This window comes from Pseudophryne corroboree, chromosome 2 (assembly GCF_028390025.1).
Source record: "Pseudophryne corroboree isolate aPseCor3 chromosome 2, aPseCor3.hap2, whole genome shotgun sequence".
Classification (NCBI taxonomy): Eukaryota; Metazoa; Chordata; class Amphibia; order Anura; family Myobatrachidae; genus Pseudophryne; species Pseudophryne corroboree.
The window spans coordinates 831,518,254-831,535,348 of record NC_086445.1 but is presented as its reverse complement, the minus strand read 5'-3'; the positions used below and the strand labels follow the sequence as shown (position 1 = coordinate 831,535,348).

Sequence of the window (17,095 nt, the reverse complement as noted above, 5' to 3'; positions counted from 1 at the left end):
TGTGATGTGGATGCGTGGTCTCACGGGATCGGCATCGCAAGGAAAAATAGAGTGTGCAGGCAGGGCCAATATTGACTATATCGGAGGTTCATGCCTCTGGCCACATTAAAGTAAGTATCAGCCGTTAGCCTGCATCGCACCGTGTGCAGGCGGCATAACTGTTTTCAATGTTGAAATGAGATTCTATTTTCTAAACAGTCATACGCATCTCATCACTTTCATCCAAACGGTTAATGGCCTTTGTTTTGATATGCATGAGTGTTGAATAACCTGCTTCGCACAAGTAGCTGGTTGCAAATGGCACAAGAACCTTCAGAGCGCTCTCTGCTAACTGTACAAGTAAAAGTGTAAGAGTAAGAGACTGTGGCACCGGAATGCCTCGCACCCCCAATTTGAACGTAGCAAACCCCCAGGGTGTACCGGTATCCCAGCTTTAGTAGAGTATTCTATAAAATTTACAAACTTTGTAAACAAATGTGTTTGGTCTTGGTCATTCATATGACAAAAAGAAATTCTGTACATTCTTAAACAACAAAGTGTTATAGTAGTATGTATTAAGGCTGTGATAGACACCATGATAAACTTCAGTGGCTGATGTGTATCAAATTGCCTATCACTGCCTTAGTATGATGTGTTTTCATTTTCCAAATTATATGATAGCCAGATTCAGAAGATAGGGTGCAAGATAGGAGGATGTGTTTCGAAACAATGATGACATCATCACTGTGTTGCGCCCACCCTGCCTGGCATCAAGGAGAAACATATAAAATATTGCCCAGTAAATACCTGCAAAAATGATCAAATAAACATATAAACATATTCCAAATATCATAAAACAGTTATATGCAATCAGTCTGCAAAACATAATTATCCAATTACAGTATGTACTGGAAAATCTCAACTGGAAATCCTGTGTATCTCAGCAGTCTTAGAAAAGGCAACAGTCAGGGTGGGTGGTCTTCAGTTTGCCGGCTGTCGGGGTCCCGGCGCACAGTATATCGGCGCCGGAAACCCGATAGCCGGCATACCAACACCGTTTCTCCCTCTTGGGAGTCCATGACCCCGCTGGAGGGAGAATAGATAGCGTGTTGTAGCGCGCCACTGTACCCGCAGCGTGGCGAGTGCATTGTGGCAAGCGCAGCGAGCCCACAAGGGGCTCATTTGCACTCTCCACGCTGTCGGTATGCCGGTGGTCGGGATTCCGGCGGTTGTATGCTGTGCGCAGGGACCCCGACAGCCGGCATACCATACTACACCCGTCAGGGTAATTTGTACAGCATTCTATAAAATCAGCTTGAAATGTAATTCATAAATCAGCATAATAAGGGAATCAGATAAACAGTCATCTCCCGTTCTATGACATTTCAGAACACTGTACTCAGTCTGTACTCACCCGCATCCCATGGAAACGAGGGTTGCTGTAAAACAGCTTCATCTGCTCTGATGGAAGAGGTCCTAGCACCCTCTGGATTGTAAAAAGCTGATCTATTTCACTTTCTCCAGGAAAAAGTGGCTGGCCATCACTCAGCTCTCCAAGGATACAGCCTACAGACCACATGTCAACAGCCTTTCCATATGGAGCCCTAAATAAAGATAAGGGAACATAAAAACATGTAAAAATCTATAAATGTCCTGGAACATTGGGTCTTAATTATTTCAAGCTTAAAAAAACCCTGATTGTAAAGAGGAAAAAAGGAAACAATTACTGCAGCTTAGCAATGATGTTATTCACACAGCGACTTCCTACAGTCACTATGAGGAGTGCTGCTAAACATGACCTTAATGCTGGGAACAGTGTGGAAAAAGTCATATTTAAAATGTAATTTAATATAGATTAGGCATGTGCCCCAAGGTACCCCATCAGTCGGGATCCATACAGTCAGATTTTTTTCCATTGCTCAAAACATCTTTTAAACTTATCTTCGTTTGTGCCATTAAGTACTTTTGCCGTTTTTTGTTTCACCTCTTCAACTGTCAGCAAAAAAGTTTTCCTTTAAAGTCCCTTTTCATCTGAGGAAATAAAAAAGAATCGCACGGTGCGAGATCAGGTTAATACGGTGGGTGAGGCAAAGGTGTCATGTTGTTTTATGAGGAGGGGGCCTGTGTGCAGACTCGTTTCGTACTGCGCATGCACAGTGGCCATTTTGGGTGAGATTTTTGCTGCGGCTCCTATGGCTCCTTTGCGCGCGCCCGTCGAGGGACTCCAGAAAGGTAAGTATTAAAAGAACATTGCAGCAATGTGTGAGGTGTGGGCAACCCCGGACCCAGGGGCCCGTGTGCATCTCACACACTGCACCCATAAAACGCCAGTGAGTCACCTGTTCGCCACAAATCGGATGTTTTTTCCTCAAATCGTGACGCAACCTTTTTCAAAACTTCCAAATAAAATCTTTGGTAGACAGTTTGACCCTGGGGTACAAATTGTGAGTGCACGATCCCTCTCACATCAAAGAAACAAATGAGCATTGTTTTCACAGTTGACTTCACTTGTCATGCTTTTTTGGGAGGAGAAGTGGGAGTTTTCCAGTAACTAGATTGCTGTTTTGTTTCTGGATTGTAACCATAACACCAAGATTCATCTCCTGTTATGATTTTGGGTAAAAATCAGGGTCTGCTTCCAAGTGTCCCTTCAAAGCATGGCACGAAGCCAGACGGTGAGAACACGAGGCACAAATTTTGCTGCAAATCGTTTCATGCCCAAGTCCTCGGTTAAAATTTGCTGACAGGAACTCCATTAAATCCCAGTCAACTCCATGAGTTCATCAATGGTCCAACGGGGTTCTACCAGAACGGCTAGACGAATTTTCGTCACATTTTTTTCAGTTTTGGCAGTCGAAGGACGTCCGGAACGAGGTTGATCCTCATTAGACATTTAATCTTGTTTGAAACGGGAGAACCATGCGGAAATTAATGTTTTACTCATGGCAGCTTCCTTGTAAACTGATTGTAGCAAACCAACCATTTCTGCTGCATTTTGCCCCAAAATGAAACAAAACTTCACAGCAGCACATTGTTCGTGTGAACCAGCCATCACAAAAATAGGCAAGAGAGTGACTAACTTGTTGGAAAACAAAAATCGCTGCTGTCAAACACTACCTTCCCCTGCAACACCAGCGGGGATACTGGCTCAGAAGGGTTCTGCAAACAATCACCTAGTGACAAAAGCCCGTATTACAAGTCTCCCCACCCTCTAGAACATGATTCCTGTTTCTTTTGGGTATATATTTGTATATAATAGGATTTTAATTACCTACCGGTAAATCCTTTTCTCGTAGTCCATAGAGGATGCTGGGGTCCATTTAGTACCATGGGCTATAGACGGGTCCTTTGGGAGCCACTGGCACTTTAAGAGTTTAATAGTGTGGGCTGGCTCCTCCCTCTATGCCTCTCCTACCAGACTCAGTCTAGAAACTGTGCCCGAGGAGACGGACATACATCGAGAGAAGGAAATACACAGATAGTGGTGAGATTCACACCAGCTCACACATAACAAAAAGGAAAGCCAAGCTAACCAACTTGGAACAATTCAGCGACGGCTGAAATAACAATACTGAACCAAGTAACAAAGCAGGAATACGAAGAACTGGGCGGGCGCCCAGCATCCTCTATGGACTACAAGAAAAGGATTTACCGGCATGTAATTAAAATCCTATTTTCTCTTACATCATTGAGGATGCTGGGGTCCATTTAGTACCATGGGCATGTACCAAAGCTCCTAGAACGGGAGGGAGCGTGCTGAGGTTCTTGCAGAACAGACTGACCAAACTTTAGGTCCTCAGAGGCCAAAGTATCGAACTTGTAGAACTTGTTCGACCCAGACGAAGTAGCTGCTCGGCAAAGCTGTAAAGCCGAGACACCCCGGGCATCCGCCCAGGCAGAACCCACTTTACGAGTAGAGTGGGCCTTAACAGATTTTGGACACGGCAAGCCTGCCGTAGAATAAGCATGCTTAGAAGCAGGACACCCAACCTTGGGGGTCATTCCGACCCGATCGCTCGCTGCAGGTCGGAACTGCACATGCGCCGGCGCCACAGTGCGCCTGGCAGTCATTGGTGCCCAGCGATCGCCTCTGAGACAGAGGCGGTCGCTGGGCGGGAGGGGGCTGAAGGGGGCTGGGCGGGAGGTTCTCTTCACATAAATCTTCAAAGCCCTCCCCACTGCCAAGGACTCTGAAGTAATTGGGGAGTCAGTAGCCACTGGCACCACAATAGGTTGGTTGATATGAAAAGCCGACACAACCTTTGGAAGAAACTGCTGACGCGTTCTGAGCTTAGCCCTATCTTCATGGAAAATCAAATAGGGGCTCTTTCATGACAACGCCCCTAATTCTGACACACGTCTAGCAGATGCCAATGCCAACAGTGTGACTGCCTTCCAAGTAAGAAACTTGACGTCCACCTCCTGCAAAGGTTCGAACCAATCCGATTGCAGGAACTGCAGCACCACATTAAAATCGCAAGGTGCCATAGGAGGCACAAAGGGTGGTTGGATGTGCAGAACCCCTTTCAAGAATGTCTGAACCTCAGGGAGGGCAGCCAATTGTTTCTGGAAGAAAATGGACAAGGCCGAAATCTGGACTTTTATGGAGCCCAAGCGCAAGCCCACATCCTTACCTGCCTGTCGAAAGAGGAGAAACCGTCCCAGTTGAAACTCCACCGTTGGAAACTTCTTGGATTGACACCAAGACACATATTTTTCCAAATTCGATGGTAATATTTAGACGTAACTCCCTTCCTAGCCTGAAGCAAGATAGGAACGACCTTTTTCGGAATGCCCTTCCGAGCGAAGATCTGGCATTCAACCTCCATGCCCTCAAACGTAGCCACGGTAAGTCTTGATAAGCATACGGCCTCTGTTGAAGAAAGTCCTCGTGAAGAGGAAGAGGCCTCGGATCCTCCAGGAGTAATTCCAGAAGATCTGCATACTAAGCCCTCCTTGGCCAGTCCGGAGCAATGAGGATCGCCTGAACTCTTGTTCTTTTTATTAGTTTGAAAAACCCTGGGATGAGTGGAAGTGGAGGGAACACATACACCGACTGGGACACCTATGGAGTTACCAGTGTGTCCACCAACACTGCCTGTGGGTCTCTCGACCTGGAACAGTACCTGCGAAGCTTCTTGTTGAGGCGTGAGGCCATCATGTCTACCTGAGGTACGCCCCAACGGCTTGTCACCTCTGCGAATACCTCCGGGTGGAGGGCCCATTCTCCTGGATGGAGATCGTGTCTACTGAGGAAGTCCGCATCCCAGTTGTCCACTCCCGGAATGAAGATTGCTGATAGCGCTACCGTGCGCTTTTTTGCCAAGAGGAGGATTCGTGTTACCTCTGACATTGCCGCTCTGCTCTTCGTTCCGCCCTGTCGGTTTATGTAGGACACTGCCGTTACATTGTCCGACTGAACCTGAATGGCCAGATCTTGCAGAAGATGTGCCACTTGTAGAAGGCCGTTGTATATATATATATATATATATATATATATATTATATATATATATATTGCTGTTATGTTGTTCAGTCAGTTTGACGGACTGGTAACTGGTATATACACTACATAAAGTATATACATCTGGCACTCGCCTGTATAGGAAAGTAAAAATCAGGAAGAATAGAGAGGGGAAGGTGAACAGCTGGCCAGGGTGGGTGCAATGATAAGTCTTTAGGCTGAAAAAACAAATCCCCTAGCAGAACCGAGGAATAACAAAGGAAATAATGTTGGAGCCACCAGAAAGAGGCAGTATAAAGAAGTGTGAGGGTGCGGCCAAGTAGGGAAGTATGCCCATTGCCAAGATTTCAGCCTGCACAGTGAGCACTGGGAAAGAAAAGCAGCACACGGCACCGGAGTCTGCCAGTGAGCCCTCCACCATCCAACAGAGTAATCTATGAGGAGGGAGAAACTTTAGATGGGCACAGCCATAGATGAAGTTGCCAGAGAGAGTGTAACCAAACGGGAAGTGGACTGTTATCAAAAAAGATTCCAGCTTGAAAGTGAAAACAGCTACAGTAGTTCAGTAGGTAAGTTGCCCACCTAAACGAGGTATGTCCTTGACTGCTTTAACAAAACTGGGATTACTGCTTCCATTACATTTACATGTATTTATTATTGCTGGGACTATTCCCTTCATCACCTTCTTCATGAGAGAGGAATGTTAAGCGCTTATAAATTGTTCTCATCACCCACATTGAGGGAGACGCAGTATTGAGTGTTACTCATAGCCATTGCATAATATCATTTCCTGAGTTCATAGTTGTTATCTTCCACATTTTGGATTTATGTAAATGCAGTTATTGTAGGTGGTTTTGGGGGAAGGGGGGGTGATGTCTGCAGGTGTAAGTATAAATGCGGGCAGTGTTAGGCCCACCCGCCATACAAGAGTGCCCAACTTGTCCAACTTCAGACGAGTAAACCAGACAGAAGTGTAAATGTTGACTTTCGGATACTTTATTTAGCCTTAGTTTCCGAGGCTCTTACAATGTGCAGTTATACCATGTGTAACAAGTACTGCAGCAAAACTGGGTTAATTAAATTGGCCTATTACTGCTTGAGGCAAATGCTTGCTCTAGTTCCTTAAGAAATTAAGAAACACTGTTCTATCCCCATAAGAGCAGTGTACCGGTGAATGATTGCCATGTGTACTTTTCTCTGACACTTGCAATCAGAGCTATTATGGCCAATAAAGATAATGGAGTGAAATGTACTTGTGCTAGAAATCTGGAAAAGATGAATCAGCCATTTTATTTTTTTAGCGAAAAGAACAGACATTTATCATTATCAACCATTTTAAAAGCTTTCAACAACTAACAGTCATTATTCGATTACATGTTTTTTTTCCCCCATTAATGCTTTGTATGTTCTCTACGGCACTTTGTAGCCAGACATTTACAAACTGTGGTTCTTAAGTTGTTGTCATACTTGTAGTTCCACAATTTCTGCTGTGGCACTGGTTGTCAATCCTTTTATATTTTTATTATAAATCTAGAGAGAATCCGTTTATGCAACAGAGAGCAATGACAATTGAACCGTTTTTTTTTCCTAGTTTTTTTTTTAGAATATGATTAACATAGAATCACCTTGAAAACAAACATAGCTCATCACTCTGGAAATGATTTAGTACGTTAGCACAAATGTTAATTAATTTGCCATGCTCTGGAATAATTCCCAGACTAAAATGAACAATGCTGGCAGAATTACTGGCTCCAATGGACATGCCAATTAATTTTTTAACATTCTCTTTAACATAATGATTCCCGAAATTGCACAAATGAATCAGTCTGGGAAAAGGTAATAACAAAAAAAATAACTTATATTTCTTGCTTGTAGTATTTTTGTAAATCCTTGTTAACGGACCCTGACATAATGCAAAAGGATAATTATAGCTACCTACCCTAAATACAAATGAAATAAAAAAATAATTGTCATTTTTTGGCCACATCATAGGGCAGATTTAATTAGCCACGGTAAAATCGTTAAGTGTGGGGAAAAATGGGGAAATTAACCAGTACCCCCAAAAAGTGCAAACTTTTACTTAATGACAGTATACAAGCCTATTAGTGGCCAAAAGTAAAGTGTTTGGGTCTCTAACAGGTGTAAAATGGCTGATTTTTGCATTTTTTGTATCATTAAAAAAATGATTTTTTTATTTTTTAACAAATTAATGTTCTAGATAAACACATAAATGCATGTAAGTAGATTTGTTTGTGTCATTTTTACAACTTTTAAAATTGATTAAAAAAAATGTCCCTCCTGTCTGCAAACACCTGTCCCATCCCCCATAAACCTGTCTCACATCATTTAACCCATTATTCTGCATTTTTCAGAATAGAACCCCAAAAATGACATAATTATTGACCAAATTAAGCTTATTCCTACGTACCTACTCTGAATCTCAGATGGCACTCCCGTCAAGTCTTTTGGAGCTGCGCCACATCCACGTTGTACCGCCCACTTCCCAAGTAAAGTGGCCGGTCAGGGCAGCTGATGCCGCATTTCGCACTGAATTGCATCATTGTATTGGTGCCACCCTCTGGTAATCTTAGCATTGTTTAGCAGGGGCGGAGCCACAATAATGCCATCACGCCACAACATACCCTCTGCAGTGCCAACCTGGCTGTCTCCTCTGGGCAGCCAGGTTGGCAAGTATGATCTAACTGGCAAGTATGAGCTAATTAAAAACTTTGACATGATTCATTTATCTTTAGGGGGAGTGTCCTAGAAGTTCTGAAGCAAGTCCTAGACTTTTTTACCTTAAAATATAGATTTTCCCAAACTCTTCACCTGTACAGGGCTAATTGAATAGTAAAAACTTTGAGCCCAGCTGTTTTGTTGCATTTAGCCACATTTAGCTCTGTAAACAGGTTACCATGGATAATTGAATTAACCCAAGAGAATATAAAACCATCTGAACTTTTCTGATGGATTTGTATATTATCCATTTTCAGAGACAATATTTTTTTTAATCAAATCTATGTCTTATTAATAATTTGTTTCCTTTAGCATGTAAACCACCAAAAAGGAATAAGGAATTTTAGGCTTGATTTGGATTTGTACACAAACCCGGTTGTTTGCTTACAGATTTAATTGTGGGTGATTGAATGATCTGTGCATGTACAGGACCCGTACTGCACATGCAGAGTGAGTCCTGCGATCATGCTCACAGTGCCGGACAGCCGCAGTCTGATTGACAGGCTGTAGCTGCTTGGGTGCGGGGAAGGGGGACGCCGGCCAGCGTTCCTGAAAATAGGGGCGCGTTTTCTGGAAGTGCTGAGATCAGGATCTGCGTCTTCTGATGCAGATTTCCTGGCCTCACTGTAGCTAACATTGAAGGAGCATGCAGTGGTAAGTCAATTCTGTACTCAATGACACTGTACCCACATATGGGCAATAACAGTGTCAGAGTTGCTGAAGAAGAGTAGAAGACATGGGGGTGAAGCACTGCTGATAAGGCTAGTGCTAGAGTAAAACAATGGAGAAGAGGTCTCTGCCCATGCAGATGGAGGGTCACCTAGGATTTATAATAGGTGAAGGTGCAGAGGAGATAAGTGATGTGTTATGTGGAGGGCTTGTGGGATTAAATAAAAAGCATACATTTTTTTGGGTGTGTTTAAAGCTGAGAAGACTGTTGAGAGTCTGACAAGGCAAGGCAGTGAGTTCCAGAGGAAGGAATACATCAAGCAAGTTCAATCTAAGGGCATGAGAGGAAGTGACCAAAGTGGAGGTGAGGCGGTATTCAGAGGAAGAGAGAGAGGGTGGGAGGGAGTGTAGACAGAAATAAAGTTAGACATGAGGAGGGAAGTAGTCAAAGTCTTTATAGGTGAGGGTGAAGGGCTTGACCTGGATTCTGAGAAGGATTGGGATCCAGCATTGCAGAGTATGGGAGAGAGTGTGAGGGAGGACAGGTAATAACAAGTTACAGCAGTCTACACGCGGAATGATTAGTACATGGATGAGAACTTTGGTAGCATAAGGTGTGAGGAAGGGTGATCCTAGTGATGTGCCAGAATGTAGGCAGTAAAGTAGAGTGGAGTTGATGATTACACAGAGGCAAATGTTTTTATGTCCAGTACTTTGTGAGCCTAAGTTAAGTACTCAGTGAGTTAGCAGAGACATATGTAAGAATCTTATTTCTGTCAGATCACATGCAGAACAGCCCTTAAAGCTGCAGCATTATCAACTCAGCTGCATTTGGATAACTAATTAATTGACATTGATACTGTATATTTTCTATAAAATAATTTAAACAAATGTCCACAATACTTACCCCAAAAGCAGTTCTGGAGAACGGTACCATCGGGTGGCCACATATTCTGTGTAATTGGCATTGCTACCTTCAGACAAATTCCGTGCAAAGCCTGCAATCATAAAATAAGGAAATCCAGTTCCTTAATAAATCCATTTCATCTAAGGTATTTTAGTTTAAAAACAACAGTATAAAATAAATGTGATGATTTTGTGTTTCAACTCATATCTCCCAGCTGTCCCAGTTTAGGTGTGACTGTCCCGCAGTCTAGGCAGCCAGAAAATCTGTCCAGACTGTTTGGTTAGATGTCCTGCTCCCCACCGCCTTGCACATCAGACAGCCAATGAATGGAAGAGCGGTCTTTACAGGAGGTAAGGGACTTTAGGGATGGCTAAGAGTTTCAGCAGTGCTAGTCACGCTCCTGGGTATTGTGACTTTGCCAACTGTGACAACACTACAACCTTATTGTAATGCAATCCATGCCTCATTTTACTCCCAATTCAGATAACCTTAATGTTAAGAGTACAGTATGCCCAATCTTTTAGAAGTGGGAGGCAACAGGGACTTTTTCACATGGATATCTTTGGAAGTAACAAAGAAAACATCTTTGGAAGTAACAAAGAGGGGGCTTTGGTCTCTACAACATGTGCACTTTATATGGGAAAGTGAGGATTGGTACTGTAAGAAGCATTTCACCCATATCAGGATCCTGGCACTGGCACACTGAGGCTGACATACTCACTGGCAACATGGCCGGTATCAACCTCCTGTCTGCATACTGGGGAAGTGCACTTATAGATGCAAGGTAATATAGACAGTCAAGTGTATATGAGTGATAAATACACAGTAAAACTGGCACACTTTCATCTGATCACACAATCCCACAAAGAGGAGTGTACAGAGTTTTAAATGACCACTTTTAAACAGCAGAATGGGAAGTATCGTGTGTATATTGTGGACAACATACAATGTAGTCACTGGACAGTAAACAAAAGAGCATAGCAGAAACAGAAGACCACAATACAAAACCTAAAACACAGAATTAATTATATTTTTGTTAGGGTCTCCTGCCCTGTGCTGCCACGTCGTCATGGCAACCGGGAGACAAGTGCTAGCAGAGTAACCTGAGCGCAGCTGATACTCCGGTTCGGGTCTTTTGCTGTGCAGTGGTTACAGGCTCTGTGCACGGTAGGGGATCCGGTGCTGGTTTTTGTGCTCACAGTCTGTGAGGTCTGAGTGGGGCGTGGACAGCACCTGCTTTATAAGGCCTCTTCTTAGGGTAAGCAGATGCTGCTGAATCTTTGTTGGTTAGTCAGTTCCTGAAAGTTAGCCAGTACTGTGTAGCTTTGTATTTGTTTGTTGCTTACTGCAAATAGGCCTGGGGATTTGGTATTACACTCTGCCAATCCAGACCTAGCAGTAAGACTGGAGTCAGTCGTTTAGCTTGCTGGGGTTCTGTTACTACTCTGTGAACTTAGCAAGTTTGCGGCTGTATTCTAAGACTTGCCTGTCTAATCCTGTCTCACTGTGCTAGGTGTCAGGGGTCAGTTTAGTGGCAGTAAGCTGAACCTGTGCACTGCAAGTGAGAATTAGGATTGTGGAGACTCTCCTTGTGTCTATCATTCCATCTCTGACCAAGGAGTTTACTGCCACACCCGTTGGTAACCCTTTAGGGTTTTGCTGTTGCCCTTAGCAACAGCATTTCGGGTTCTCTACGTATTAAAACACAACATCTTGCTTTTCTCATCTGAGCATTACTAATACAAGGGAGACACCCAGTTCCTTAGCCTCTGGGCTTCTCTGTTCACTTTGTGTGTATTTTGTTACCCTATCACCTTCTGTGTACGTTATGTCATATTCCCCAGTCTGTCTGTGAGTCCATTTGTTTTGCATAACAGTTCAAACACCAGTACATTCCTGCAGGCACTGGTGTGCATAACATATTCAGCAGCCTAATACTCCTGTTGAAATTTTGTGGGAATATGGAGCATACCCCTCAAAATACGTTGCAACAGGTGGTCGATCAGGTGCAGGTCCTGACTCGACAATTTAATGATTTGTCCATTAAAATGCACACCTCCCAGGCTGCTGGCGGAGCTCCCGCAGCAGCAGCACCTGCAGGGGTTAAGGAGCCGAAAGTAAATCTCCCGGATCGTTTTTCTGGAGATCGCTCGCAGTTCTTTTGTTTCAAGGAGAGCTGCAAGCTATACTTCCGGCTTAGGCCTCAGTCTTCTGGGTCGGAGATTCAGCGGGTGGGCATAGTGATTTCCTTGCTACAAGGAGACCCACAGGTCTGGGCATATGGGTTGCAGCCTGACTGTCCGTCGCTTAAAAGTGTTGATGCTTTTTTTACGGCACTGGGCATGTTGTATGATGACCCTGACAAGACGGCCTCAGCCGAGGCTCAGATTTCGATCCTTAAGCAAGGGCGAAGGCCAGTTGAGGTTTACTGTACGGAGTTTCGGAGGTTGGCCCATGATACCCAGTGGAATGACCCAGCCCTGAGACACCAGTACCGAAGAGGTCTTTCTAACCAGATAAAGGACCAACTGGTACAATATCCCTTGCCTGATAGCTTGGATCAGCTCATGCAGTTATCCATCCGGGTGGATAGACGGCTGAGAGAGCGTAGGCTTGAAAGGGAGACTGAGATTTCCTTCCTTCCCAAGGGAACCTCAGACTCTGAGGAATTTTCCGAGGAGCCTATGCAGATTGGGGCTACCCGCCTCTCCTCACGTGAGAAGACGCGGAGGAGACAGCAGGGGTTGTGTTTGTACTGTGGGAATAAAGGTCATGTGGTAGTATCATGCCCAGAAAAGCCGGAAAACTTCAGGGCCTGAGGGTGATGGGAAATATCCTGTCAGGCCAGAAGTCAGAATTTCCCAAGAAGACTTTTATCATTCCGGTGACCTTGAAGATCCTCGGTCAAACTGTCAAGACTGAGGCCTTTGTGGACAGTGGGGCCGACGGGGTTTTTATGGACCACCAATTCGCCCTGAAACACTCTGTTCCCTTAGTACCCTTGGCATCGGAAATTGAGATTTGTGGGTTAAACGGGGAACCATTATCCCAAGGTAAAATTACCTCTTGCACTAGCCAGATTTCTTTGTTTATTGGAGCCACACACTCTGAAAAATTGTCCTTTTATGTGACTGTCTGTACTTTTGCCCCATTGGTGTTGGGGTTACCCTGGTTAAGGGCCCACAATCCTCAATTTGACTGGGTCTCTGGGGAGATTCTTAGTTGGGGTACTGATTGTTTCAGGAGTTGCTTGAGCCTTCCAGTCAGGCTCTCGCAGCTAAGTTTGCCAGGATTGCCAGGGTGTTATGCAGATTTTGCGGACGTGTTCTCCAAAAAAGTTGCAGAGGTACTACCTCCCCATCGCCCCTATGACTGTGCCATTGATTTGTTGCCAAATGCTAAGCTTCCCAAGAGCAGGTTGTACTCCCTGTCACGTCCTGAGACTCAGGCTATGGCAGAGTACATTCAGGAGAACTTGGCTAAGGGATTTATCAGACCTTCACAGTCTCCAGTTGGGTCGGGGTTCTTCTTCGTGGGTAAAAAGGACGGTTCGTTGCGACCCTGCATCGACTTCAGGGAATTGAACCGTATCACGATTAAAAACTCATACCCACTGCCTCTCATTTCGGTCTTGTTTGACCAGCTTCGTACTGCCACCATTTTTTCTAAGATTGACCTACGCGGTGCGTACAATCTAATCCGAATAAGAGAGGGGGATGAATGGAAGACTGCCTTTAATACCCACTCAGGGCATTATGAACATTTGGTGATGCCTTTTGGGCTCTGTAATGCCCCGGCAGTCTTCCAGGATTTCATGAATGATGTGCTCAGGGAATATTTGGATAGATTCTTAGTTGTATACTTAGATGACATCCTAATCTTCTCCCATTCCCTGGAGGAACATCGGAAGCATGTACGCTTAGTCCTCCAGAAACTCAGAGACCACCGGCTTGGGGCGAAGCTGGAGAAGTGCGAATTTGAAGTTCAGCAAATCGCATTTCTAGGATATATTATCTCCCCAGAAGGTTTCCAAATGGAGGGTTCCAAGGTACAGGCAGTCCTGGATTGGGTGCAGCCCACTAGTTTGAAGGCGCTTCAGCGTTTCCTGGGCTTTGCGAATTTTTATAGACGATTTATCGCTGGATTTTCGTCTATAGTGGCGCCCTTGGTGGCACTCACTAAGAAAGGGGCGGATGTTGCTCACTGGTCTTGTGAGGCTAAAGCGGCTTTTGCCCGTCTCAAAAGGGCATTTGTTTCGGCCAAGGTGCTGCGACACCCAGATCCAGAGCGTCCTTTTGTGGTGGAGGTGGATGCCTCTGAGATGGGTATTGGGGCAGTGCTTTCTCAGATGGGAGTGTCTGATAATCGCCTTCATCCCTGTGCTTACTTTTCCCGTAAATTTTCGCCTGCCGAGATGAATTATGACGTGGGTAACCGGGAATTGTTGGCTATTAAGGATGCACTCGAGGAGTGGAGACACTGGCTTGAGGGGGCTAAGTTTGTGGTCTCAATTCTCACTGACCATAAGAATCTGGCATATTTAGAGTCAGCGAAGCGTCTCAATGCCAGGCAGGCACAATGGGCTTTGTTTTTTGCTCGCTTTAATTTTTTGATAACATATCGCCCTGGGTCAAAAAACATCAAGGCTGATGCGCTCTCGCAGAGTTTTGCTCCAATCCAGGAGACCACCGAGGAGCCGTTGCCCATTGTTTCCCCATCATGTATTAAAGTGGGCATTACCCAGGACCTCTTATCATTAGTCCTTAGAGCACAGGAGCAGGCTCCTCCAGACCTTCCGGTAGGTCTTTTGTTTGTGCCTCCTAGGTTAAGACAGCGAGTGTTCCTGGAATTCCATGCCAAGAAGTCGGCAGGTCACCCGGGTATTGCCAGAACTCGGGAGTTGCTATCTAGGGCGGTGTGGTGGCCCTCGGTGGCTAAGGATGTGGATCAGTGGGTTCGGGCATGTGACATCTGTGCCCGAAATAAGACTCCTAGAGGGGTTCCTGTTGGCCCATTACATCCACTCTCTATCCCATCTAAGCCATGGACCCACATTTCAATGGATTTTGTGGTGGACTTGCCCAAATCCTCGGGGATGACAGCCATCTGGGTTGTCGTTGACAGGTTTTCGAAGATGGCGCACTTCGTTCCACTGGTTGGGCTGCCATCGGCCAGACGCCTGTCTGAATTATTTATGCTGCATGTTGTGCGTCTCCACGGGTTGCCACTTGATGTGGTCTCTGACCGCGGATCCCAGTTTGTGGCCAAATTCTGGAGGGCATTTTGTTCCGATCTCCAGATTTCTGTCAGCTTGTCGTCAGGCTACCATCCGCAGTCTAATGGGCAGACTGAAAGGGTGAACCAGTCCTTGGAGCAGTTCCTCAGGTGTTATGTCTCCAAGTGTCAGACTGACTGGGTTGCTCATCTGTCCATGGCGGAGTTTGCCTATAACAACGCGGCTCACTCTGCTACAGGGATCTCTCCCTTCCTTTGTGTGTATGGGCATCATCCTAAGGCCAATTCTTTTGACCCCCTGGACTCCACGCCTGGTGGTTCCTCTGTGGTTTCGGTCCTTAGAGGTATTTGGCGGAAAGTGAAGAAAGCCCTTGTGTCTGTGTCATTAGTGACCAAAAGGGTTTTTGATAAGCGGAAAAGACCCTGCAGCTTCAAATTAGGAGACTTCGTCTGGTTGTCTACCAAGAATTTGAAGTTGAGACAGCCATCTCATAAGTTAGGCCCCCGGTTCATCGGCCCTTATAAGATCAACAGGGTTATCAATCCGGTGGCATTTCAGTTAGATCTGCCCCGTTCTTTGGGTATCAATAAAACATTTCATTGTTCCCTTTTAAAACGGGCGATTAGTAATCCTTCTTCCAGTGGAAGACCTTCCCCTCTTCTGATACGTGGCCAGAGGGAGTTTGTTGTTGAAAGGATTCTTGACTCCAAGGTGGTTCGAGGTCGGCTGTCATTTTTGGTGCACTGGAAGGGGTATGGCCCGGAGGAGCGGTCGTGGGTGCGCAGTTGTGATCTTCATGCCCCCAGACTGATACGCTCTTTCTTCTCGCAGTTCCCCGATAAACCCGGTGGTAGGGGTTCTTTGACCCCTCGTCAGAGGGGGGGTACTGTTAGGGTCTCCTGCCCTGTGCTGCCACGTCGTCATGGCAACCGGGAGACAAGTGCTAGCAGAGTAACCTGAGCGCAGCTGATACTCCGGTTCGGGTCTTTTGCTGTGCAGTGGTTACAGGCTCTGTGCACGGTAGGGGATCCGGTGCTGGTTTTTGTGCTCACAGTCTGTGAGGTCTGAGTGGGGCGTGGACAGCACCTGCTTTATAAGGCCTCTTCTTAGGGTAAGCAGATGCTGCTGAATCTTTGTTGGTTAGTCAGTTCCTGAAAGTTAGCCAGTACTGTGTAGCTTTGTATTTGTTTGTTGCTTACTGCAAATAGGCCTGGGGATTTGGTATTACACTCTGCCAATCCAGACCTAGCAGTAAGACTGGAGTCAGTCGTTTAGCTTGCTGGGGTTCTGTTACTACTCTGTGAACTTAGCAAGTTTGCGGCTGTATTCTAAGACTTGCCTGTCTAATCCTGTCTCACTGTGCTAGGTGTCAGGGGTCAGTTTAGTGGCAGTAAGCTGAACCTGTGCACTGCAAGTGAGAATTAGGATTGTGGAGACTCTCCTTGTGTCTATCATTCCATCTCTGACCAAGGAGTTTACTGCCACACCCGTTGGTAACCCTTTAGGGTTTTGCTGTTGCCCTTAGCAACAGCATTTCGGGTTCTCTACGTATTAAAACACAACATCTTGCTTTTCTCATCTGAGCATTACTAATACAAGGGAGACACCCAGTTCCTTAGCATCTGGGCATCTCTGTTCACTTTGTGTGTATTTTGTTACCCTATCACCTTCTGTGTACGTTATGTCATATTTCCCAGTCTGTCTGTGAGTCCATTTGTTTTGCATAACAGTTCAAACACCAGTACATTCCTGCAGGCACTGGTGTGCATAACAATTTTGTGACCTGATTTTTAATATCCCTCTGTAGGTTTAGAACTAGACAATATTGAAAATGTGATGTGAATACCTCCAATGTGTAGCTCAGCGGCCTAGCACTTTGGAATGGTTGTGTGACCATCGGCACAAATGCCTGCCCATGCCCCAATCATGTCACTGTCATCATGCTCCTGATTATAAGATCACTAATGATGGGAGGTATACTGTACATAAAACTGTGGCCGGAGACCCCCCAACCACATGGATAATGGCGGGCGCGGCGCTGAAGGGGTTGACCCTCAGCTGTCTGGTCGCCATTTTAAAAGGAACACTTGGCTCTAGGCACCATG

General features: G+C 45.4%; 1 protein-coding gene across 10 annotated transcripts in view; it reads right to left on the bottom strand.

Annotated features, from left to right (window-relative positions):
- CDKL5 (cyclin dependent kinase like 5) overlaps positions 1-17,095 on the bottom strand; it is an 850,075-nt gene that overhangs the window by 160,806 nt on the left and 672,174 nt on the right. For all 10 annotated transcript variants that reach the window (XM_063955716.1, XM_063955713.1, XM_063955718.1 and 7 more), the window contains 2 exons: positions 9,755-9,845; positions 1,394-1,583 (listed from right to left, as the gene is read on the bottom strand). In XM_063955716.1, the coding sequence (XP_063811786.1) occupies positions 1,394-1,583; positions 9,755-9,845 (281 nt within the window). The remainder of the gene's footprint in view (positions 1-1,393; positions 1,584-9,754; positions 9,846-17,095) is intronic.